Below are 27,561 nucleotides of genomic sequence, written 5' to 3'. Positions count from 1 at the left end.
TCTTTTGTTGGCACTCCAATATGTCCCATAAACTTCACAATTGGTCCTTTTGTTCTATTAATTCCGTCCATATATATCCAAAATGTCCATTTATTTGGCGCGTTTGATCCAGAAAAACTGCTTCCAAATTGCGCAACGTCACTAAAAAATATTTCAAAAGTTGCCTGTAAACTTTGCCAAAACATTTCAAACTACTTCTGTAATACAACTTTAGGTATTTTTAAACGTTAATAATCGATAAAATTGAAGACGGGTCTATCTGTGTTCAATACAGGAAGACAACAAACCAAGCTACTTTTCAAGTCTTGCTCAACTCTCAACAGTGTTATGCAGTTCCTAGATGGCCGTACTTCTTCATTGCACAAATGAATAACCTCAACCAAATTCCAAAGACTAGTGACATCCAGTGGAAGCGGTAGGAACTAAAAACAAGTTCCTAAGAAATACCGTTTCCCAATGAAACAGACCCTGCACTGAACAGACAGAGACCTCAAAAAAAATCTGAACGGTTTTGCCTGCTACATAAGTTCTGTTAAACTCACAGCCATGATTCAAACAGTTGTAGAAACTTCAGTGTTTTCTATCCAAATCTACTAATGATATGCATATCTTATATTCTTGGCATGAGTAGCAGGAAGTTGAAATTGGGCACGCTATTTATCCAAAAGTGAAAATGCTGCCTCCTATACCTTAACCTCTCTGATCTCCCCATCCCGGATCCGGTATCAGGAATACAGGCTCAAGCTCATTACCATAACGCAACGTTAACTATTCATGAAAATCGCAAATGAAATAAATATGCCATCTCTCAAGCTTAGCCTTTTGTAAACAACACTGTCATCTCAGATTTTCAAAATATGCTTCTCAACTATAGGAAAACAATAATTTGTGTAAAAGTAGCTAGCTAGCGTAGCATTTAGCGTTAGCATTAGCGTTAGCATCCGGCACGCAACATTTCAACAAAAACATAAAAGCCTTCAAATAAAATCGTTTACCTTTGAAGAACTTCTGATGTTTTCAATGAGGATACTCTCAGTTAGATAGCAGATGCTCAGTTTTTCCAAAAAGATTCTTTGTGTATTAGAAATAGCTCCGTTTTATACATCACATTTGGCTACCAAAAAAAAACGAAAATTCAGTCCTCAAAACACGAACTTTTTTCCAAATTAACTCCATAATATCGACTGAAAACATGGCAAACGTTGTTTATAATCAATCCTCAAGGTGTTTTTCACATATCTCTTCAATGATATATCGTTCATGGAAGCATGGTTTCTCCCCTCAATCAAATGGAAAAGTACAAGCAGCTGGCAATTGCGCACCGAATTCCACGCAGGACACCAGGCGGACACTTGGAAAATGTAGTCTCTTATGGTCAATCTTCCAATGATATGCCTACAAATACGTCACAATGCTGCTAACACCTTGGGGGAACGACAGAAAGTGTAGGCTCATTCCTTGCGCAATCACAGCCATATAAGGAGACAATGGAAAACAGAGCTTCAGAAATTCTGCTAATTTCCTGGTTGACGCATCATCTTGGTTTCGCCTGTAGAATGAGTTCTGGGGCACTTACAGACAATATCTTTGCAGATTCTGAAACTTCAGAGTGTTTTCTTTCAAAAACTGTCAAGAATATGCATAGTCGAGCATCTTTTCGTGACAAAATATCGCGCTTAAAACGGGAACGTTTTTTTATCCAAAAATGAAATAGCGCCCCTAGAGATCAAAGAGGTTAAGAAGGTAAATTACTTTTTTGGAAAATGCTAACTCCGCTCTTGAATCAGATGGCTCATTCATTACAAAACCGAATGATATTACTTTAATTATGTTTTAATTGGCAAACTTAGGCATGACATGCCAGCAACAAACGCTGACACCACAGAAGTATCGCTGACCAAACTATGAAAGACCAGCATTGTAATTTTGAATTCTGTAAAGTGAGAGGTTAAATAATGATTTTTCTATCAACAATGACAAGCCACTGGGTTCTGACAACTCGGATGGAAAATTAATGTGGAAAATAGCGGACGATATTGGCACTCATGTCTGCCGTATTTTCAATTCAACCCTAATAGAAAGTGTGTGCCCCCAATCCTGGAGGGAAGCAAAAGTAATTCCGCTACTAAAGAATAGTAAATCCCCTTTTACTGGTTCAAATAGCCGATCAATCAGCCTGTTACCAACCCTTAGCAAACTTTTAGAAAAAATGGTTTGACCAGATACAATGCTATTTTACAGTAAACAAATTGACAAGGGGAAAGGGGGATACCTAGTCGGTTGTACAACAGAATGCATTCAACTGAAAACTGTGTTCAGCATTTAACCCAACCCTTCTGAATCAGAGAGGTGCAGGGGGCTGCCATAATCAACATTCATGTCTTCGGCACCCAGGGAACAGTCGGTTAACTGCCTTGCTCAGCGGCAGAACAACATATTTTTACCTTGTCAGCTCGGCGATTCGATCCAGCAACCTTTCAGTTCCTGGCCCAACAGTCTAACCACTAGAATACCAGACTTTCAGCATGCTTATCGGGAAGGATATTCAACAAGCACAGCACTTACACGAATGGCTGATGATTGGCTAAGATAAATTGCTTAAAAAAAGATTGTGGGTGCTGTTTTGTTAGATGTCGGTGCGTTTTTTTACATTATTGATCATAGTCTGCTACTGGAAAAACGTGTGTGTTATGGCTTTACACCCCCTGCTATGTTGTGGATAAAGAGTTTCTGTCTAACAGAACTGAGGGTGTTCTTTAATGGAAGCTTCTTCAACATAATACAAGTAGAATCAGGAATACCCCACGACAGCTGTCTAGTAGGCCCCCTACTATTTTCAATCTTTACTAACAACATGCCATTGACTTTGAGTGAAGCTAGTGTGTCTATGTATGTGGATGACTAGACACGATACACGTCAGCTACTACAGCGACTGAAATGACTGCAACACTTAACAAAGAGCTGCAGTTTGTCTCAGAGTGGGTGGCAAGGAATAAGTTAGTCCTGAATATTTCCAAAACTAAAAGCATTGTATGTGGGACAAATTATTCACTAAACCCTAAACCTCAACTAAATCTTGTAATACATTCTGTGGAAATTGAGCATGTGGAGATGACTAAACTGCTTGGAGTAACCCTGGATTGTAAACTGCCATGGTCAAACATATTGATACAACAGTAGTTAAGATGGGGAGAAGTCTGTCCATAATGAAGAGCTCCTCTACCTTCTTTACAGTACTACTGTTCAGTCGTGTGGTCAGATACCACAAAAAGGGACTTGGCTCAGAACAGGGCAGCGCGGCTGGCCCTCGGATGTACCCAGAGTAACATAAATAATATACATGTCAATCTGTCCCGGCTCAAAGTGGAGGAGAGATTAACTTCATCACTACTTGCATGTTGAATGTGCCAAGCTGTCTGTTTGAACTACTGGCACACAGCTCGCACACCCATGCATACCCCACAAGACATTCCACAAGTGGTCTCTTCACAGTCCCCAAGTCCAGAACAGACTATGGGAGGCACACAGTACTACATAGAGCCATGACGACATGGAAAACTATTCCACATCGAGTAACTGACGCAAGCAGTAGAATTTGATTTAAAAATAAATAAACATGCACCTTATGGAACAGTGGGGACTGTGAAGCAACATAAACACAGACACATGCACACACACACAATAACATACACACTCTACACACAGGTACACATGGATTTTGTATTGTAGAAATGTGGTAGTGGTGGAGTAGGGGCCTGAGGGCACACAGTGTGTTATGAAATCTGTGAATGTATTGTAATGTTTTTAAAATTGCCTTTTTTTGCTGGACCTCGGCAAGAGTAGCTGCTGCAATGGGGATCCATAATCAATACAAATACAAACCTAAAACGCAAGGCCAAATCTATACTGGAGTTGCTTACAAAGAAGACAGTGAATGTTACAGTTTTGACTTAACTCTACTTGAAAATCTATGGCAAGAACTGAAAATGGTTGTCTAGCAATGATCAACAACCATTTTGACAGAGCTTGTAGAATTTTGAAAATAATTATGGGCAAATTGTGCACAATCCATGTGTGCAAAGCTCTTAGAGACGTACCCAGAAAGACTCACAGCTGTAACCCCTGCCAAAGGTGCTTCTACAATGTTTTGACTCATGGGTGTGAATGCTTAGGTAAATTAAATATGTTTTCAATAAATTTGCTAACATTTATAAAAACATGTTTTCACTTTGTTATTATGGGATATTGTGTGTAGATGGGTTTGAAAACAAATATTTACTCCATTTTGAATTCAGGCTGTAATACAACAAAATGTTGTATGAAAACTTTCTGAAGGAACTGTAACTCATGTAATCTTCTTTTTGTTCTTCTTCTGATGTTGTGTTTCCACAGATGGGCTACTCAGCTAAACACGAGGTGCGTCAGTTCCACTTCACGTCCTGGCCGGAGCATGGGGTTCCCTACCACGCCACAGGCCTGCTGGCCTTCATACGGCGGGTCAAAGCATCCACGCCCCCCGATGCTGGACCTGTGGTCGTCCACTGCAGGTACCAGCCTCCAATCAATGCACATTGCAGTACATCACTTCCTGCTAGCTGTCAATGCTCATGCAACCATTACTACTTTGTGTTTTCAAAGCTTTAAAGCTTAGTCCCAGTGGGCAAAACTGATTGAAATTACACAATTTTAAACAGTTTTACATTCGTTATGAGTCGGACGCTATTTCAACCAGTTTTACCTGCTGTGGCTGATGCCTTGTATAGGGGAATTGCATCCATCCCCAGCCCTGATTATATTATTTTCATGTCACCCAAAGAAAGAGAGAGCCAAGAGTTGCTTTCAACCCTTATCTGAACACTGTTATTACAGTATTGTATGTGAAGGCTTGTCCTAAAGGGTCAAAGGTCAGTGACATGTTGTTCTCCCTGTGTCTCTGTGTCAGTGTGGGGGCGGGCCGCACAGGCTGCTACATCGTGCTGGACGTCATGCTGGACATGGCCGAGTGTGAGGGTGTGGTGGACATCTACAACTGTGTCAAAACCCTCTGCTCACGACGCATTAACATGATCCAGACAGAGGTGAATGGGCTGGCCTACAGTACATTTCAGTGGGGGAAGATAAAATGATTCACTGTATTTTCTGTATTGTGTTTGGGGAACTCGGAGAGAGTGAGGGGAATATTCTAGCCTAGCTCGTCCACTGGGACTTGTGTATAGGTCGATGGTTTCCGAGATGTGAAGGCTTACATTGTCACAGTGCAATGCAAAAGCACGTGGCTTTTCTTTCGTTGATATAGCATATCTTAATCGTATTATCTAAATCCAATATTGGTTTAGCTGTGTATTACATTTGTAGTTATTTGCAGGGGTGCTCTAATGAAATATATACATTGCAAATGTTTATTTATTTAGACATATTTATTCAGTCTCCCACCGCTCTTTGATACACTGTACAATGTTATAGCTTATATTTAATTCACATCATGGCAGGTAATGAGATTTCTCTCTCGCCACCCTTCCACACCTCATACTCTTTCTTTGTGATATGGTCCTGTTATTTATGTTCTAACTCTCCCTGTTCTGTTGTTCTCTCTTATCTCTCTCCCTCTCGCTTTCTCTAACCCCCCCTTGTCCTCTGTATCATACTTCACCCACTTTCTTTGTGATATCATCCTATGTTCTTCATGTTCTTACTCTCTCTGTTTTGTTGTTCTGTCTTTCTCTCCCCCCTTTTCATCTCCCCTCTCTCTCTCTCTCTCTCTCCATACACACCTCTCTCTCACCCCTTTCTCTCTATCTGCAGGAGCAGTACATATTTATCCATGATGCCATCCTGGAGGCTTGTCTGTGTGGAGAGACGGCAATCTTGGTGAATGAGTTTGCACTCATCTACAAAAACATGCTGCGGTTGGACTCTCAGAGCAACTCCTCCCAGCTACGAGATGAGTTCCAGGTCAGTCACACACTGAAATGAAATGATACATCTTCTGTTTCCTTGTAAAATACTATTCAGTGACTTCACAGAAAAGGTTAAGATAAAACAAACAATACAACCCCAACCTAGAATACTGAATTGAAGCACTGTTGACTTTGTTGCTGGTGGACTAGAGGGGATCAGACAGAAGTTGTGTCTGGCCTGAACTTGATGTAACAACGCTGCATGGCTCAGAAGTCCAACACATTGTAGCAGAAAACAGGACAATGTAGACGGATTAAATCAGCATTCTTGGGGTGGCAGGTAGCCTAGTGGTTAGAGCATTGGGCCAGTAACCGAAAGTTTGCTGGATCGAATCCCCGAGCTGACAAGGTAAACATTTGTCATTCTGCCCCTGAACAAGGCAGTTATCCCACTGTTCCCTGGGAGGGTGTCATTGTAAATAAGTATTTGTTCTTACCTGACTTGCCTAGTTAAATACAAAAACTCAACAGACACTATGAAAGCTTAACCAAGTTTATTCTTCCCAGAGGGTCAAGACAGCTGCATTAGACAAAAACATTTTCACACAAGCACTTATGCCTCATAGGCTGAGTCTCCTCCTACACATCTGTACAAACATTGTGTCTTTAGTGCTAGGCAGGCCACTAAGTGATACGGGCCATAAACTTTTATTTCTCCCTTAACCTGTTTGGGCTAGGGGGCAGCATTTTCACGTTTTGGATGAAAAGTGTGCGCAGAATAAACTGCCTCCTACTCAGTCCCAGATGCTAATATATGCATATTATTAGTAGTATTGGATAGAAAACACTCTGAAGTTTCTAAAACTGATTGAATGATGTCTGTGAGTATAACAGAACTCATACGGCAGGCAAAAACCTGAGAAAAAAAATCCAACCAGGAAGTGGGAAATCTGAGGTTTGTAGTTTTTCAACTCAGCCCCCATTGAAGATACAGTGGAATATTAGTTATGTTTCACTTCCCAAGGCTTCCACTTCAACAGTATTTAGAACCTGTTTTGAAGATTCCACTCTAACGGAGGGGCTCATAAGGGCTCTGAGTGAGTGGTCTGGCAGAGTGCCACAGCCTCGATCTGACGCGCTCACGTGAAAGGTTCATTTGTACGTTCCACTTCATTTGTACAGACAAAGGAATTGTCCGGTTGGAACATTAATGAAATTGTATGTTAAAAACATCCTAAAGATTGATTCCATACTTAGTTTGGCATGTTTCTACGGACTGTAACGGAACGTTTTGAACTTTTCGTCCGACGTTCGGCGCGACCTGAACGCGCTTTTGGATTTGTTTACCAAACGCCATAACAAAATAAGTTATTTGGACATAACTGATGGACATTATCGAACAAATCAAACATTTATTGTGGAACTGGGATTCCTGGGAGTGCATTCTGATAAAGATCATCAAAGGTAAGTGAATATTTAAAATTTCTGAGTAATGTTGACTACCCAATATGGCGGGTATCTTTTTGGCTGCTTTGTTGTCTAAAGGCTGTACTCAGATTATTGCATGGTTTGCTTTCTCCGCAAAGTTAAAAAAAAATCTGACACAGCGTTGCATTAAGGAGAAGTGTATCTAAAGTTCCATGTATAATAGTCGTATCTTTATCAATGTTTATTATGAGTATTTCTGTAAATTGATATGGCTCTCTGCAATACCACCGCATGTTTTAGAAATACTGAACATAACGCACCAATGTAAACTCATAGATTTTTTTATATAAATATGAACTTTATCAAACAAAACATACATGAAGTCATCTGATGAAGATCATCAAAGGTTAGTGATTAATTTTATCTCTTTAGCTTTTTGTGACTCCTCTCTTTGGCTGGAAAAAATGGCTGTGTTTTTCTGTGGCTTGGTGGTGACCTAACATAATCGTTTGTGGTGCTTTCGTTGTAAATCCTTTGAAATCGGACACTGTGGCTGGATTAACGAGAATTTTATCTTTAAAATGGTGTAAAATACTTGTATGCCACTACTCTACAACACACATGCGATAACATACACATGTACACATACATTATATTTTGTAGATATGTGGTAGTAGAGTAGTGGCCTGAGGGCACACACTTAATGTGTTGTGAAATCTCTTCTAATGTTTTTAAAATAGTATAAACTGCTTTAATTTTGCTGGGCCCCAGGAAATGTAGAATATTTAGCAGATGTTATTACAGGTGTAGCGAAATGCTTCTGTTCCTAGCTTCAACAGGGCAGTAGTATCTAACAATTCACAACAATACACAGAAATCTAAAAGTAAAAGAATGGAAATAAGAATGTCGGAGTGGCATTGACTAAAACACAGTATGTAAGCATTATTAAAGTGACTAGTGTTCCATTATTAAAGTGACCAGTGATTCCATGTCTATGTACATAGGGCAGCAGCTTCTACGGTGCAGGGTTTAGTAATGGGGATCCATAATACATTTAAATACAAATATAATGTTGCTCCAAAATGAATTACAGTTTATTATAGAGGCACAAATAGTTATAGTCACCACCAAAGTAACTGTTTGTTCCCACTGAATAATTGTTTCCAGGGGAACAAATAGTTACTCTGTAGGTGACTACAACTTTTTGAATACAGATCTCAGAAAATGTATGCTTTTTTTAAGGTCTGGTGCAGGTGTATGTGCATCCATGCGTGAATGTGAGCTTGTATATGCATGCCTGCCTGTTTTGCATGTGTGTTTGCTAATGGCATAACAAGGATTCCAGTTTCTTCTCACCTTTAAAAGTGTGTGATTATCATTCAAATCCCCCATGATTTGTGGGAAGCCGGGAATGTTGTGGTCTCAAACCACTTTATTTAATTCTGATTAGGACAGGAGCACCAGCTGTGTTCCCACATGCATTAACTTCCTCTCTTAGCCCTCCAAACAGTACTGTCTACTGACTCTACTATAAGAGCAGCATCATTGATTCAAGGTTTTGCATTTCAAAGTACTGCATTTCATACTGGAATAGCCCCACACGCATCCCCCCTTTTAAGTTTCAAGTTGTAATGACACATGCACATGTACAGTGAAATACCTTTCTTGCAAGCTCTAAACCCAACAATGCAGTAATCAATAACAATGTAATACTAAAAATAACATGAGGTAGAACAAAAATACGCAGCAGCGTATATGATGATTGTATTTGAGTGGGTGTGCGTGTGTGTGGAGTATGTATAAATGTATATGCATATTATGTGTGTGTGAGCAAATGATGAAGTGAGTAGTTGTGTGTGTTTTGGAGTGTCAGTGTGCGTGAGTGTGCAGTGCAAAAATAAATAAAAGGGTCAATTCAGATAGTCTATGTAGCCATTTTGTTAGCTATTTAGTTACCTATTTAGCAGTCTTATGGCTTGGGGATCTTCAAGTCTGTTGGTGTCAGATTTGATGCACTGGTACCACTTGCCATGCAGAAGCAGAGAGAACAGTCTATGGCTTGGGTGGCTGGAGTCTTCTTGGTGTTAGGGGGCAGTATTTTCATTTTTGAAAAAAAAACGTTTCCGTTTTAAACGGGATATTTTGTCAGGAAAAGATGCTAGAATATGCATATAATTGAGCATATAATTGATATAATTATGCATATAATTGATATAATTAAGCTTTGGATAGAAAACACTCTAACGTTTCTAAAACTGTAACGATATTGTCTGTGAGTATAACAGAACTGATGTTGCAGGCGAAAGCCTGAGAAAAATCTAAACCCGGAAGTGCCCCAGGTTTTGAAAGCGCTGCGTTCCAATTACTCCCTATTCAGCTGTGAATGTACCATCAACGAGTTTACGCTTTCTACCTATTCCCCAAGGTCTCTACAGCATTGTGACGTAGTTTTACGCATTTCTGTTGAAGAATAGCCGTAGGCAGCCACATTGCGTAAGTGGTCACATGGTGGCTCCGAGAGAGATTCTCGCGTAAAATACAGAGGTAGCCATTACTCCAATCGGACAGAGTGAAAAACGAATTGTCCCGACTGATATATTATCGAATAGATATTAGAAAAACACCTTGAGGATGGATTCTAAACAACGTTTGCCATGTTTCTGTCGATATCATGGAGCTAATTTGGCGTTGTGGTGACCGCAATTTCCGGGCGATTTCTCAGCCAAACGTGAAGAACAAACGGAGCTATTTCGCCTACAAAAATAATATTTTGGGAAAAGATGAACTTTGGCTGTCTACCTGGGAGTCTCGTGAGTGAAAACATCCGAAGTTCATCAAAGGTAAACGATTTAATTTGATTGCTTTTCTGATTTCCGTGACAAGTTTGCCTGCTGCTAGCAAGGCGTAGCACAGTATGCATGTTTGTGTGCATGGACTTTGCAGATGTATTTCTCACATGTGCAGCACATAGTATTTGTTTTACAGTCCTTCTTTGGGGGGGCAGAATTGGCATCTCCTCCTCTTACCTGCCCCAGCTGCAGCCTCAGGTGGATCAGGACAAGATTCAGCCCCCTGAACAGCTTTCACAAGCGCTGCAGAGGCTTCTGTTTGGGGGAGGCGCTCCCTTCTTTGAATGTGTGGGGTTACATGTGCCTTTCCCAGCTGTTCCATAACACGAAGGCATTGTTTGAGGACACATCAATGATGTTATGGAAGATGACCAGAGGCCAGCGGGCAGTCATCCTCCTGCAGCTGTAAGTTCCAATCACCTTGTCCAGGTTGTCCATGCCTCCTTTGTTGTGGTTGTAGTCTAGGATGATGGCTGGTTTTCTGTCCTCATGATCACTGATCTCAGCCGTTTTGTGGAGTGTGCTCAGGAGGACCACATTATTGTTACTCTTTGGGAGGTAAGAAACTAGAGTGGTGGTGGGGCTGAAGGCAATTTTTGATTAGAAGGCCTCTCCCTTGTTGCGAGGAGTGCAGGGGGAGCTCAGGCTTGTTCTTTCTAACTGTGCCAACCATGGTGATCTTTCTCTTCAGGAGCTGCTGACTGAGTTCAATCAGTAGCACATATAATCTACATTTCTCATTGTGAGTGTGTGTGTGTCTTTGTGGTTTTTGTGGTGTGTAAATTATTTTATAACTGCTGGGTCAAAAATGACCCAAAGACCATTTTTGTACCCTGGTGATGTACAGCTTTCATGGAAATATGAACAAAGGTGATGTTTCACTTTTTCTAATGTTGGGGTCACTCAAATTAAAAATATATAATTTAGGGGGTTTTCTCTGCTGTTTAACTTCTTGATCCTAATTGAGACGCAGATGTCTCAACTAGGCACCTGGAAATGCAAATGCGCTACGCTAAATGCTAAATGTACTCGTTAAAACTCAAACCTTAATCAAAATTCACATACAGGGTATTGAATTAAAGCTACACTCGTTGTGAACCTAGCCAACAAGTCAGATTTTTAAAATGCTTTTCGGCGAAAGCATGAGAAGCTATTATCTGATAGCATGCAACACCTCAAAATGCCTGAATGCGACGTAAACAAAGACTTTGCTTATCCGGCGCTACACAAAACGCAGAAATAAAATATAAAACATTCATTACCTTTGACGAGCTTCTTTCTTGGCACTCCTATATGCCCCATAAACATCACTATTGGGTCTTTTTTTCGTTTAAATCGGTCCATATATACCCAAAATAGCTTTCTATGGAAGCTGTGTCATTCAGAAAAAAACATCGTTTTTAAACGCTGCGTCATTTTTTAAAATTAAAAAAGTCGACGATAAACTTTCACAAAACACTTCGAAATACTTTTGTAATCCAACTTTAGGTATTAGTAAACGTTTATAATCTATCAAAATGATTACAGGGCGATGTATATTCAATAGCTCCTCGTCTGCAAATCAATGGCTGCCAATGTGCACATTCAAACCATCCTGGTGGAGACCGGAAGAAACGGAATCCTGTTAGTTGGATTTTCCAACAAAAAAGTCCATTGAAAATGACGACAATGGCGACATCGTGTGGAATCTGTATGAATTGCATGCAGATCCATAATTAATTTTGTGCTCTTTTAACAACCCATGAAAGTGACTTATGGAAATTATTTTTAGCTTTCAGAGAGCAGTTTTTCTTGCGTTTTTCAATGAAACACACGATCTGTTATAGTCACAGCCGTGATTTAACCAGTTTTAGAAACTTCAGAGTGTTTTCTATCCACACATACTAATCATATGCATATACTATATTCCTGGCATGAGTAGCAGGACGCTGAAAAGTTGCGCGATTTTTAACAGAATGTTCGAAAAAGGAAGGGGTAGACTTAAGTGGCGGGTCATTTTTTACAAAACAAGGGTTAAGTCACACCGATGACCTTGAAGTTCGTTTCTCTCATCTCCTCGCCTTGGATTTATCTAGCTAACTAGCATAATTAGCTATAAACTGGTCGAGATGGCTTGTTCTCAGAGGTGTTCAGTTTTAACTTGTTTGTATAGCTAGCTAACTAACTAACTAACTAACAAACAAATGTATGTACTGTCAATCAAAAACGTAGCGCCTAAGTCTTTGCATTTGCAAAAAATCTCTCCTCACATTGACCCTCAGCACTTCGACACACGAGTCTGGGTATTTATATGCTGATCTCATGCCTCAACAAGCTTTTGATTGGTCAGAGTCGGTATTCCTGGCAGATGTGTAAAGCAAATGTGTGTGAGAGAAACATCCACACGAGCTCCGCCATCCATCCATATAAAGAGATGCACGTGCAATTATTGAGCTGGGATTTTCACGCTGGGAGAAATTTCACCGCATGACGTCACAATCAGAACACAATCAGAACGACTGCAAACTTTTTCACGCGGGGAATATTTTTACATGACACAGGGTAGTAGTCATTATTGCATGAAGACTTCTTGGGGAACAGGAATGGTGGTGGTCATTAGAACATGTGTGGATTACAGACTAGAACAAGGAGAGGTGGAAAATTACTATGAATATGCCTGCCAGCTCTGAGTACGAGTCCGGGAATACCATCGGACCCCGCGGCCTTGCAAGGGGTGACATGATTAAAGACCTTACTCACGTTGGCCTCGGAACGCGAGTTCACCCAGTCCTCTAGGTCGGTGATGGCGCTCACACGCTCACTTTTACTGTTTACTGTGTTTTTCCAAATACACTTCATATGAATTATGCCACTTTTCATTACTTGACGATTCATTACTTATTACTTAGGCAGGGGAAAATAGGCATGGGTGCTCTCTGATTACAGGTTGTTAGTTCTTCCTAAGTAAAATGGGCAAGTGGATCCCTTTGATCCTGTAAATTCACCCAACTGACATTCCTTCTGAAAGGATCCATGCAATGTATGCCAAATACAACCTCTAATACAAATTCTACCTATATTTTGCTCATGCCGAATCTATCACAAAGCCCAGATAAAGCCAATACCAGCCAGTATCACTAAGATCAACATTTCTCAGATCTATTATTGATGTGGTGCATTAATGATCCAAATATTCTGTTTATATTGTCTTATGTAATTAGGGTGGAATACTTGTTAATGTTCATCAAAAGGAATAGGTGCAAAGGATTCTGTTTTCACTTTTGTTTTCCCAAAGGTTCATAACATTTGTGTTCATTATGCAAGAGGCTGGCCTAATTATTCCAATTTGTTATTGAACTCTGTGACTATTTCAGAGTGATGTTAAACTATTTTAAAGATGCTTCTAACTGAAACTGTCAATCAATGTACCAGTATTGACAGAGAATTACGAGTGGCCAATCTGTCATTACATGCTGTTTCTCCACCCCCACTTCCTCCCCTTCTTTCTGTCCGCCTGCATCAATTCCCTCCTTTCCCTCTTTCTTCATCACCTATTTTTATTTCTGATACTTTATCTCACCTCACCTCACCAATCTCATAAATTCTCCCTTCATTAAATCTTTATATCCCTCCAACTTTTCTTCCTCCCTCCTCCCCTCCATCTTCCCTCCCTTTCCACCTCCCCTCCGTCCTCCAGACGTTGAACTCGGTCACCCCTCACCTGGACGTGGAGGAGTGCAGCATCGCCCTGCTCCCCAGGAACCGGGAGAAGAACCGCAGCATGGACGTGCTGCCGCCTGACCGCGTCCTGGCATTCCTGGTCACCACCGAGGGCGAGAGCAACAACTACATCAACGCGGCACTCACTGACAGCTTCCACCAGCCCGCCGCTTTCATCGTCACCCCTCACCCGCTCCCCGGCACCACCGCCGACTTCTGGAGGTTGGTGTTCGACTACGGCTGCACTTCGGTGGTCATGCTCAACCAGCTCAACCAGTCCAACTCTGCCTGGGTGAGCTATACATATCAATATTTATGCATATTAAGATATACTGTATGCATGTAATATATATGTATGTATATATGTATATGTTAATGAATGCAGTTTATTAGGAAGGGACAGTGTTCTGTTGCTGAATCAGCATTTCACTTTTCACAGTGAAAAATGCTGCAGATCTGAGTCTGAATCTAGTTCTGATTCTACTGGCAGTGTCTGGGATGCTGTATCTTAGCTCAACTCTTGCTCCTGTGTCCGTAGTGCTAATAGCAGAAGACTTAGCCAGTCAGAGCCATGCCGCTCTGCCATCATTTAGTCTCTGTATAAGTGTGTGTGCTTTTGGATTTGTTCTTTCACACTGCATTGTGCCTCTTTGATCTCTGACCACATTGGTATTGTGGAGTCAGTAACACTCCTCGCTTGATTTCAGTCTCTAGAGATTCAGCTATATCAACTTTAATTCCTACCCCCAAGCCACAACTCAAGGTTTCTCTTTGTAGGTATCTCACAGTGTCTGCCTGACTGTCATTTAATACCGGCCCACTTCTCTGTTGCTCTCTCTTGCTCTGTCTGTCTCACACATATACACATTCTCTCTTCCTCTCGCTCTCTCCCTCCACCTCTCTCTTTCGCTCTCTCTGCGCTCACTTTGTTTCATAATTATGTGAGAGCCCTTCCTTTCAGAAAGGTCTGCTAGTTTTTGTTGCAATACCAGTTCCAATCACATGCCGTTGGAACACATTTGGAGTTGTCACAGGGTGGTTTTGGGGGTGAATTGATTAGACTCTGATATTTCCCTTTTGGAATCTTGACATTGATCTATAGGTCCCAAAGATGCCAAATGAACTATTTTCTCCTCCTCCTCCTTTTTTCACTCTACCCTACCTCCCTGTCTCTCTCTTTCCCCTCCTCTCTCTCTCTAGCCCTGTGTCCAGTACTGGCCAGAGCCTGGTCTGCAGCGGTATGGGCCAATGGAGGTTGAGTTCCTGTCCATGTCAGCTGACGACGACGTCATCACTCGTCTGTTCTGTGTCAAAAATGTGACAAGGGTGAGCATTTATACACACACACACACACACACACAGAGTAGATGCGTTCAACCCTATAAAACAACCGTCTCCCTTTTTCAATTTCCTGCTTGACATTACGTTGATGGGCATCTTCCTTTTCTTCCTGCTGGGATACTAAGGGGAACTTTGACCATAATGCATAATGTAGAGAATCAGGCAGAACTCATGAATTAGGCTTCATGTCAATCCCAACTGAAGATGACAGCTCTGTTGTCAAAGTGCAGGGAGTACTGGTGTTGTCAAAGTCCCCCTTAGTATGCCGGCAGGAAGAAAAGGAAGATGCCTGTCAATGTTCCCTCCCTACCTCTGTGAAGAATAATAGAGACTTTGTTTGGTGTGCATGTTTGTGCTTGTGCATATGCCTACGTGCCTTTTTGTGTGTCTTAATTATCTATTTTTGTCTGAGTTTGTGTACATTACTGTACTGTGTGTGGGTGTGTAAATGAATAGGTGTGTTGCATCACTGTCAACCAGACTGTCCCTGCTGGCAGGTTGTGAGAGGAAGTGCCCATAACCACCCTCATAGAGTGGCATCCTCCTTTCCCCAATCTACCCCTCCTGTCATCCCTCCTCACCTACACTACCTCTCTCTACCTCTCTCCTCTACACTGCACTGTCAAACAGCACCTCACACAACTTGGAAGAATGCAACCCACAGATAGCATAGTGTCGGGAAATGGTGTGTTTGTCTGTGTGAAATGAGGGTGTGTGCAATTGTTTGTGTGTGTGAAAGAGAAATAGGTCCATAGAAAATCCCACTTCCATGATTGTAACTTCTCCTTGCATCCTATTTGTTTGTGTTAGTCCAATCTGCATGATTTACAGTGCATCCCTAGCTCCTTACTTGTAGGGCTGGAGGCTGTTACAGCTGTCACGTGTGCCCCTGCAGCATCAGAGTGATATTAATGCAGGTACTGGTTTGGGCTATAGCTCTGAGCACACATGGACATCTCTCTTTCACACCTCAGGTCCCAGTCTCACCAGCAGAGCTATAAATCTCTCACACTTATGGACACACATGAACGCGCACACGCAGGCAGGAACTCATGCACACACACATGCATACACACACACATTTAGGTCTCATGAGCTTCATGTTTTCTTTCTGTGCTTAGCCCCAGGAGGGCCAGCTGGTGGTGTGTCAGTTCCAGTTCCTGCGCTGGTCAGCCTACCGCGACGTGCCCGACTCCAAGAAGGCCTTCCTCAGCCTACTGGCTCACGTGCACAAGTGGCAGAGGGAGTGTGGAGATGGCCGCACTGTTGTCCACTGCCTGTGAGTATTCCTGACAATCTGATACACACACACACACACAAGTGCTCACATGCACGAACGCAATCACTGGTCAAAAACGAAAATTCAGTCATTACAACGGCAAACTTTTTTCCAAATTAACTCCATAATATCGACAGAAACATGGCAAACGTTGTTTAGAATCAATCCTCAAGGTGTTTTTCACATATCTATTCGATGATAAATCACTCATGGCAGTTTGGTTTCTCCTCTGAACAAAATGGAAAAATGCACGCACCTGGAAATTACGCAATAGTTTCGACGGAGGACACCGAGCGGACACCTGGTAAATGGAGTCTCTTATGGTCAATTTTCCAATGATACGCCTACAAATACGTCACAATGCTGCAGACACCTTGGGAAAACGACAGAAAGTGTAGTCCTTGCGCATTCACAGCCATATAAGGAGACATTGGAACACAGCGCATTCAAAATCTGGCTCACTTCCTGTATGAAATTTCATCTTGGTTTCTTTCGCCTGTAGCATTAGTTCTGTGGCACTCACAGACAATATCTTTGCAGTTTTGGAAACGTCAGAGTGTTTTCTTTCCAAAGCTGTCAATTATATGCATAGTCGAGCATCTTTTCGTGACAAAATATCTTGTTTAAAACGGGAACGTTTTTCATCCAAAAATGAAATACTGCCCCCAGAGGTTCAAGAGGTTAAACAGGTCAACATTCACAAAGCCGCTGGGCCAGATAGATTACAAGGACGTGTACTCAAAGCATGAGTGAACCAACTGGTAAGTGTCTTCACTGACATTTTCAACCTCTCCCTGACTGAGTCTGTAATACCTACGTGTTTCAAGCAGACCACCATAGTCTATGTGCCCAAAGAAGCGAAGCTAACCTGCTTAAATTATTACCGCCCGTAGCACTCATTGCTTTGAAAGGCTGGTCATGGCTCACATCAACAGCGTCCTCCCGGATACCCTAGACCCACTCCAACTTGCATACCGCCCCAACAGATCCAAAGATGATGCAATCTCTATTGCACTCCACAATGCCCTTTCCCACCTGGACAAAATGAGAATGCTGTTCATTAACTACAGCTCAGCCTTCAACACCATAGCGCCCACAAAGCTCATCACTAAGCTAAGGACCCTGGGACTAAACACCTCCGTCTGCAACTGGATCCTGGACATCCTGATGTGCTGCCCCCAGGTGGTAAGGGTAGGCAACAACACGTCTGCCACGCTGATCCTCAACACTGGGGCCCCTCAGGGGTGTGTTCTTTGGCCCCTCCTGTACTCCCTGTTCACCCATGATTGCATGGCCAAACACGACTCCAACACTATCATTAAGTTTGCTGACGACACAACAGTGGTAGGCCTGATTACCGACAACAATGAGATGGCCTATATGGAGGAGGTCAGAGAACTGGCAGTGTGGTGCCAGGACAACAATCTCTCTCAATGTGAGCAAGACAAAGGAGCTGATCGTGGACTACAGGAAAAGGCGGGCCGAACAGGCCCCCATTAACATCAACGGGACTGTAGTGGAGTGGGTCGAGAGTTCCAAGTTCCTTGGTGTCCACATCACCAACGAACTATCATGGTCCAAATACACCAAGACAGTTGTGAAGAGGGCACAACAAAACCTTTTCCCCTCAGGAGACTGAAAAGATTTGCCATGGGTCCCTAGATCCTCAAAAGGTTCTACAGCTGCACCATTGAGTGCATCCTTACTGGTTGGATCACCGCCTGGTATGGCAACTGCTCGGCATCTGAACATAAGGCGCTACAGAGGGTAGTGCGTACGGCCCAGTACATCACTGGGGTCAAGCTTCCAGCCACCCAGGACCTATATAATAGGCGGTGTCAGAGGAAAATCCATAAAATTGTCAGAGACTCCAGTCACCCAAGTCATAGACTGTTTTCTCTGCTACCGTACGGAAAGCAGTTCCGGAGCACCTAGTCTAGGACCAAAAGGCTCCTTAACAGCTTCTACCCCCAAGCCATAAGACTGCTGGACAATTATTCAAATGGCAACTGGCCTATTACATTGACCACCCCCCTCCATTTGTTTTGTACACTGCTGCTACTCGCTGTTTATTATCTATGCATAGACACTTCACCCCTACCTACATGTACAAATTACCTGTATTTAGCCTCGTTTTTGTTATGTTATTGTGTTACTTTTTATTTTAATAAAAAAAAAATGCTTTAGTTTATTTTGGTAAATATTTTCTTAGCTCTTCTTGAACTGCACTGTTGGTTAAGTGCTTGTAAGTAAGAATTTCACGGTAATGTATACACTTGTAGTATTCGGAGCATTTGACAAATAAAGTTTGATTTGACACACAGGGACAGACATACACAAACATCCACACATAAACAGCAGTACTCCCAGCTTAGTTCATCCCAGACTGGAGGTCAGCCTTGCCTTTACCTAATCAAACACCAGCAGTCAACATAGCTAGCACCCAATCAGAGACAATGAAGTAGGCGTTACATCTGATAAACACCAGTTCATAAGGCTCAAAGCCAATCAGGTACCAGCCATCAGGAATGCCCTGATGAACAACCCCCAGAACATACATCAATCAGTGTAAGAGGTGGTTTGAGCTGTAAGCATGGTGCCACATGGCTTATTGGCTGCATTGCACTGTACTCTCCTCCTCTCATGAGAACTCAGCTGAATATAGATCTATGGAGCCTTATGCACATTGTTGAATGACAACACGTGTCCAAAAACACATCACTCAGTGCTGTCACATAGCATTACCCACGACAACCAGGAAAGAGATTATGGCGATGAAATCACTTATGGCTTAATACAGAATGTGCCGGCTCTCACGACAGTAAATTCCAGGCTGCCAAACTGCCGCAGCGACAACTATTGGCTGCCGCAGCGACTTGATGTCAGTCTTCCCAGGGAGCATTTCAGGAATGAGGATGTGGCCTCGCCTCCGTTGTTTATTAATGTTCCTATAGCTTATGATGATAACCCAGACCATCTAGCACCAGAAAATGCCACACACAACATGCTTACTGGACCCTGTCCTCACATTTCAAGGCTGCGTTGAGACAATGACTTATCAGGGACCCAAACCCTGCTCAGATAATCCCTACCATTTTGTTGCTGAGCTGTTGTGGTGCTGCTGCAAATGTACATTTTCCCAGAGGTGTTGCCATTCATAATGTAAGTAGCCTAATTTATTTTCCTCTAAATGCCTCTGTCAAAACAACAGATTTTCTCAGCAGTAAGCATGTGCCTATGAACCTGAGTTATACTGTTAGCACAGATCTTTTGCACTAGTAAGAAGCCCACTGTTAGCACTTCACCCTGCACTATCAGCTCAAATGTAAATATCACTGTCATGGCTACCTCTGATAAGCCTCCCATTAAAGCAATAAAAACAATCAAGAATCCCAGAAAAGCACTACAAATAGAGTACATTAACATATGTAGCCTAAGAAACAAGGTTCATGAATTCGATAACTTGCTAGCAACAGGAAGCATTCATATACTGGCTATCTCTGAAACTCACTTAGGATATACATTTAATGATACAATTGTAGCAATATATGATTATAACATCTACAGAAGAGACAGGAATGCCAACGGAGGAGGTATTGCTGTTTATATTCAAAGTCATATTCCTGTAAAGCTTAGAGGATCTTATGTCAAATGATGTTAAAGTAATATGGCTAAAGGTTCACCTGCCTCGCCTAAAGCCTATTCTTGTGGGAAGTTGTTATAGACCACCAAGTGCTAACACTCAGTATCTGGATAATATGTGTGAAATGCTTGATAATGTATAGGATATCAACAGAGGTATATTTTCTGGGTGACCTGAATATTGACTGGCTTTCATCAAACTCAAGAAAAAGCTTCAAACTGTAACCTGTGTCTGTAAACTGGTTCAGGTTATCAGTCAACCTACCAGGGTATTTACAAACAGAACAGGAACTAAATCATCCACTTGTATTGACCACATATTTACTAATTTACTGCTCTTAAACCGTATTCAAACCCATCCGGTGTAGGGATCATAATATAATAGGAAAAACAAGGTTCCAAAGACTGGACCTAAAATAGTGCACAGTATAAATGATCATACAAGAGGTTTTACAATGATTCCTATTTTGAAGATGTGACAAATATGTATTGGTCCGATGTGTGTAATGAGGAACATCCTGACATTGAAGCATTTATGAAATTGCTTCTTCTGGTTACTGACAGGCATGCACCTATAAAGAAACTGACTGTTAAAAATTCCAAATCCCCATGGTAAATGATTAATTGAAAAACTGTATGGCTCAGAGGAATGAGGCTAAGGGAATGGCAAATAAGTCTGGCAACATAGCAGATTGGAAAATATACAGTAAATGAGAACACACATAGCTAAACTTAACAAAAAGAAGAAAAAACTATACTATGGAACATAGATAAATGATATGAAGAATGATAGTAAAAAGCTCTGGAGTACCTTAAATGAAAGTATAGGCTTCTAAATTAAGCTAACTCAGCTCCGTCCTTCATTGAGGTGAATGGTACTATTCATAATAGTACCAACCAGGTTGGCACCCGGAAGGACTCTGGCGTTGTTCACACTGCTCGTTCACACAGCTCGTTCAGTGGGTAAGTGAATGCTCCTACCACTGTCTCTTCCAAGCATCTTTGACCAGTGTTTTGGCTTAATGCACCGCATACTGCTTGTATCCGCAGCACTAATCTGCGAGTTGGTAATCTCCCGCTCATTTAATAAAGTGCAGCCAGGATCCATACAGTGAGCAAGTTGTCCGATTATCTCTCTGTTTATCGTACTGGTGCATGTGTGTTGCTTGTATGTGTTTGCCATTTCACTGGTGGCACTTGTTTTTGGGGTGTGGGTTGTGTTTGCGAACTCATTTTAGCTCACAACAAACTTGTAGCATGGCTAAAAATACTCTAGAAATACTCTGCAAAGCTCAATGTGGAAGAGGAATACGTCTCAAGCACTACACTCCATGAACTAATTGATCAACGAAAATAGTTCTATAAAGATCTAATAGATCTGCTGGAAAATAATGCTGAGTCCTTCCTGCAACTCTTTATGGATTCTACCAACAAAAGGGTTGATGATCTGTTTAAGGATGTAATGGAATATAAACACTGTTTTGAATTTACACTGTCAGAGGTGAAGGAGCTAAAGGGACGAATGTCACCAGCCAGACGTCATTCAAAACCATGTCTGAGGATTTTCGCAATTTTCCAAACAACACTTGACAAGCATTCTTCCAAAGGAGACTCTTGGTTACCAACCGGTCTAAAAAAAATGTATAATTAAAAGTTTCTCACAAATCCTTCTGCCCTGAATTCTGCAAATTACAAAAAGTATAAGAACAAATTTGTGACTTGTTTCAGGAAGGCATATGTTGCAGGTCACTACTTCACAGGAGAGCCATTTGAACGTAAACATTTAATTTTTTATCAAAATGTTTTTTGACAGAGATGCCTTCTGGAACGTGAACTTTCATGTGCCTTAATAAGAAACTTGTAAATATCTGTAAATATGAATAAAATTGTTAAATTGCAAGCCTAGTTTATTTATCCACATATATAGATACTTTTGTACCTGTTTTCTCCATCTTCACAAGGTCCTTTGCTGTTGTTCTGGGATTGATTTGTACTTTTCGCATGAAAGTGCGTTCATCTCTAGGAGACAGAATGCTTCTTCTTCCTGAGCGGTATGACGACTGTGTGGTCCCATGGTGTTTATACTTGCGTACTATTGTTTGTACAGATGAACGTGGTACCTTCAGGTGTTTGGAAATTGCTCACAAGGATGAACCAGACTTGTGGAGGTCTACAATTTTTTTTCTGAGGTCTTGGCTGATTTCTTTTGATTTTCCCATGATGTCAAGCAAAGAGGCACTGAGTTTGAAGGCCTTGAAATACATCCACAGGTACACCTCCAATTGACTCAAATTATGTTAAAAAGCTTATCAGAAGCTTCTAAAGCCTTGACATAATTTTCTGGAATTTTCTAAGCTGTTTAACTTCTTGGCGCACCCATCCTGTTAGCGGGATCATTTTCGTCAACATCCGCTGAAGTGCAGAGCGCCAAATTAAATTACTAAAAATATTAAATTGTCATGAAATCACAAGTGCAATATAGCAAAACACAGCTTAGCTTGTGACACGCCACCAGATTTCCAAAAATCTTTTCTGCGAAAGCAAACCAAGCGTTTATGTAAGGACACCTCTCTCAGCAGACAAATCATTACAAACAGCTAGCAGCAAAGTAGATTGGTCACGAAAGTCAGAAAAGCAATAAAATGAATCACTTACCTTTGATGATCTTCAGATGTTTGCACTCACGAGACTCCCAGTTACACAAATGTTCCTTTTGTCCCATAAAGATTATTTTTATATCCAAAATACCTCCATTTGGTTGGCGCGTTATGTTCAGTAATCCACAAGCTCGAGCGGTCACGACGGGACAGACACAAATTCCAAATAGTATCCGTAAAGTCTGTAGAAAAATTGTCAAACGTTTTTTATAATCAATCCTCAGGTTGTTTTTACAATAAATAATCGATAATATCCACGGACGCGATGTGATCGTTCTCGCTCATTTTTCAGAATAAAAGGCTGAAACTATGTCTAAAGACTGTTCACACCATGTGGAAGCCACAGGGAAAGGATTCAGGGAGCTTACAAAATAGAAGGCACTTCCTCTTTGGATTTTCCTCAGGTTTTCGCCTGCAATATCAGTTATGTTATACTCAGACAATATTTTGACAGTTTTGGAAACTTTAGAGTGTTTTCTATCCTAATCTGACAATTATATCTATATTCTAGTTTCTGGGCCTGAGAAATAGGCTTCATTTGGGTACGTTTTTCATCCAAACATCAAAATACTGCCCCCTACACTCAACAGGTTAAACAAGTTTTAATGACTTCAACATAAGTGTATGTAAACTTCTGACTTCAACTGTAGGTATTCCTCTAGTCTAGATGGGATAGGGCAGTGTGCAGTGCAATGGTGATTGCATCGTCTGTTGGTCTATTGGGGCGGCAAGCAAATTGAAGTTGGTCTAGGGCACATATGTCAGAGTCAAGGCCCGCGGGCCACATCCGGCCCGCAAGAAGGTTTTTTACGGCCCCTGGGATGATCTTGATTTATTATTAGAACCGGCCCGCAGCAAGCCGGCAGCCCGCAGATCTTTTACACGCACCAATACTACATTTCCCACAATGCAAAGGTGACGCACCGAGCAGTAGGCTGCTTCATTTCAATATTTATTGGCACAGCAGTCGTCAGCATCACAGTAAAATTAACTTTCAGATACCCATCAAAAATGGCAAAACGGAAGGTGGATACTGAGAACCGGGGGTTTCAAACAAGGTGGGAGTCGGAGTATATGTTCACGAAGGTAGCTGGAAAACCTGTGTGTCTTCTGTGTGGAGAAAGTGTGGCGGTACTGAAAGAGTATAATCTGAGACGACATTATGAAACGAAACACGCGGACAAAAACAAGAATATGGACATGGAACAAAGGCTACAAAAGGCAGAGGAATTAAAACGAGGCCTCAAATCTCGACAGGCTCTGTTCAAAAAAGCCAAATCACAAGGCCAGGCTGCTGTCAAGGCCAGTTTTATTTTGGCAGAAGAGATCGCTAAATCAGCCCGGCCATTTACGGAGGGGGATTTCATCAAAAACTGCATGATTAAAGTTTGTGACGAAGTTTGCCCAGAAAAAAGGCAACTCTTTTTAAATGTGAGTCTGAGCAGAAACACCATTGCCGAGAGAGTAGACCAGTTGTCCATCAATCTAAAAGAGCAGCTTGTGAAAAAGGGAAAAGATTTTATTGCATATTCCTTGGCTGTGGATGAGAGCACCGACATTTCTGACATTGCCCAGTTGTCAATTTTCATCCGCGGAGTGGACTCCAACCTAAGCGTGACAGAGGAGTTTTTGGCTTTACGTCCTATGCATGGCACAACTACGGGGCATGATTTGTATGAAGAGGTGTCAAGATGTGTAAATGAGATGGAGCTGCCTTGGGAAAAACTCGTGGGTTTGACAACCGACGGAGCACCTGCGATGTGTGGACACAGGAGCGGACTGGTGGCGAAGATACGGGAAAAGATGCAAGAGGAAAACGCGACAGGTGAGCTGACAGCTTATCATTGTATCATACACCAGGAAGCGTTGTGCGGTAAAGCCTTGAAAATGGAGCATGTAATGAGCATCATCACGCGCACAGTTAACTTTATCAGAGCCAAAGGTTTGAATCACCGCCAGTTCAAGGCATTTCTGACGGAGTTAGAAACGGAGCATGGTGATTTGCCTTATCACACAGAGGTGCGATGGCTAAGCCAGGGAAAGGTGCTTCAAAGATGTTTCGAGCTTCGTGAGGAGATTTGTCTGTTCTTGGACAGCAAAGGGAAAGACACAACACAACTCCGAGACGAAATGTTTCTGTGTGAAATGGCTTTTCTGTGTGACATTACGAGTCATCTGAATGCAATAAACTTGCAGCTGCAGGGTCGGGATCGTGTCATCTCTGATATGTACAGTACAGTGAAGGCATTTAAAACCAAACTGACTCTGTGGGAGACGCAGATGCGGAAAGAAAATTTGAGCCACTTTCCCAGCTGCCAGACCATGAAAGAGAAGCTCTCTACCAGTGCGTTCCCGAGCACACAGTTGGCTGATAAAATAGGTATGCTTGCCGCTGACTTTCGACGCCGATTTGCTGACTTTGAAGCACAAAAAAGCAGGTTGGAACTGCTCGGTAACCCATTTGCTGTTGACGTGGAAAGCTCACCACCAAACCTCCAAATGGAGTTGATTGACCTCCAATGCAATGATGCACTGAGGGCAAAATATGCGGCAGTGGGTGCTGCGGAGTTCGCCCGTTTCCTCCCCGGCACAATGCCCCAGCTGCGCATCCAGGCTGCTCAAACGTTGTCTATGTTTGGCAGCACATACCTGTGTGAACAACTGTTTTCTTTGATGAACCTGAACAAAACATCACACAGAAGTCGACTTACTGCTGAACACCTCCACTCAATTCTGAGGATTTCTTCAGCTCAGAGCCTTACCCCGAACATTGATGAACTTGTGGAAAAGATGGGACACCACCAAGTATCACCCTCAACCTCAAACAAGTGAACATTACTGTGCAATCACATATTTAGAGTTTTTACTCAGTTCAAGTTTAAAAGTTAAAATTTAATATTTGTTTTCACTGCATGTTACTTCTCCTTAAACAAAGTGTTGTTTTTGATTAATAGATTTTTGCACTTTATTTTTTTGTATTTCAATCCAATTATATTTTAAAAATATTTCAGTTGAGTGGATGATAGAAAATTGCTATTATTGTTTTTTCTTTGAAGTAAATTTAGCCCACTTTTGCTAAAATAGAAAATATAGTCTACTGATGGTGCCTTGAATACCGGTTTCTTTCATTTAATGTTCATGTTATGGGGATATTTATATAAAGGAAATTTGTCTTTTGTGTCTGTTGAAAATTAAAGATTACTGACAGAGCCATAAGAAAATATTGCTTTATTTATCTGATCATATTGTAATATATTTGTTAGGTTTTCAGTAGGTTCAATTAGGTTCACTAGACTATATGCGTCATTTAAAAATTTTTCAATGAACATTCGAACAGTCCGGCCCTCGTCTTGTAGCTGATTTTTTTATTTGGCCCTCCGTCCATTTGACTTTGACACCCCTGGTCTAGGGTGTCAGGTAAGGTAGAGGTGATTTTATCCTTGACGAGTCGCTCAAAGCACTTCATGATGACAGAAGTGAGTGCTACGGGGCGATAAACATTTAGTTCAATTACCTTTGCTTTCTTGGGTACAGGATCAATGGTGGACATCTTGAAGCATGTGGGGACAGTAGACTTGGACAGGGAAAGATTGATAATACAGTGGGGCAAAAAAGTATTTAGTCAGCCACCAATTGTGCAAGTTCTCCCACTTAAAAAGATGAGAGGCCTGTAATTTTCATCATAGGTACACTTAAACTATGACAGACAAAATGAGAAGAAAAAAATCCAGAAAATCACATTGTAGCATTTTTAATGAATTTATTTGCAAATTATGGTGGAAAATAAGTATTTGGTCAATAACAATAGTTTATCTCAATACTTTGTTATATACCCTTTGTTGGCAATGACAGAGGTCAAAAGTTTTCTGTAAGTCTTCACAAGGTTTTCACACACTGTTGCTGGTATTTTGGCCCATTCCTCCATGCAGATCTCCTCTAGAGCAGTGATGTTTTGGGGCTGTTGCTGGGCAACACGGACTTTCAACTCCCTCCAAATATTTTCTATGAGGTTGAGATCTGGAGACTGGCTATGCCACTCTAGGACCTTGAAATGCTTCTTACGAAGCCACTCCTTCGTTGCCCGGGCGGTGTGTTTGGGATCATTGTCATGCTGAAAGACCCAGCCACATTTCATCTTCAATGCCCTTGCTGATGGAAGGAGGTTTTCACTCCAAAATCTCACGATACATGGCCCCATTCATTCTTTCCTTTACACGGATCAGTCGTCCTGGTTCCCTTTGCAGAAAAACAGCCCCAAAGATGTTTCCACCACCATGCTTCACAGTAGGTATGGTGTTCTTTGGATGCAACTCAGCATTCTTTGTCCTCCAAACACGACGAGTTGAGTTTTTACCAAACAGTTATATTTTGGTTTCATCTGACCATATGACATTCTCCCAATCTTCTTCTGGATCATCCAAATGCTCTCTAGCAAACTTCAGAAGGTCCTGGACATGTACTGGCTTAAGCAGGGGGACACATCTGTCACTGCAGGATTTGAGTCCCTGGCGGCGTAGTGTGTTACTGATGGTAGGCTTTGTTACTTTGGTCCCAGCTCTCTGCAGGTCATTCACTAGGTCCCCCCGTGTGGTTCTGGGATTTTTGCTCGCCGTTCTTGTGATTATTTTGTCCCCATGGGGTTTAGATCTTGCGTGGAGCCCCAGATCGAGGGAGAGTATCAGTGGTCTTGTATGTCTTCCATTTCCTAATAATTGCTCCCACAGTTGATTTCTTCAAACCAAGCTGCTTACCTATTGCAGATTCAGT

General features: G+C 41.7%; 1 protein-coding gene across 2 annotated transcripts in view; it reads left to right on the top strand.

Moving 5' to 3' along the window:
- Window positions 1-27,561, top strand: part of LOC139367656 (receptor-type tyrosine-protein phosphatase U-like) — a 343,935-nt gene that overhangs the window by 304,159 nt on the left and 12,215 nt on the right. For both annotated transcript variants that reach the window (XM_071105929.1, XM_071105938.1), the window contains 6 exons: window positions 4,394-4,548; window positions 4,944-5,079; window positions 5,804-5,953; window positions 13,853-14,167; window positions 15,076-15,201; window positions 16,338-16,495. In XM_071105929.1, the coding sequence (XP_070962030.1) occupies window positions 4,394-4,548; window positions 4,944-5,079; window positions 5,804-5,953; window positions 13,853-14,167; window positions 15,076-15,201; window positions 16,338-16,495 (1,040 nt within the window). The remainder of the gene's footprint in view (window positions 1-4,393; window positions 4,549-4,943; window positions 5,080-5,803; window positions 5,954-13,852; window positions 14,168-15,075; window positions 15,202-16,337; window positions 16,496-27,561) is intronic.

The sequence above is a fragment of the Oncorhynchus clarkii genome, chromosome 2 (genome assembly GCF_045791955.1).
Source record: "Oncorhynchus clarkii lewisi isolate Uvic-CL-2024 chromosome 2, UVic_Ocla_1.0, whole genome shotgun sequence".
Classification (NCBI taxonomy): domain Eukaryota; kingdom Metazoa; phylum Chordata; class Actinopteri; order Salmoniformes; family Salmonidae; genus Oncorhynchus; species Oncorhynchus clarkii.
The sequence above is the reverse complement of the archived record's forward strand: the minus strand, read 5'-3'. Positions and strand labels throughout refer to the sequence as shown.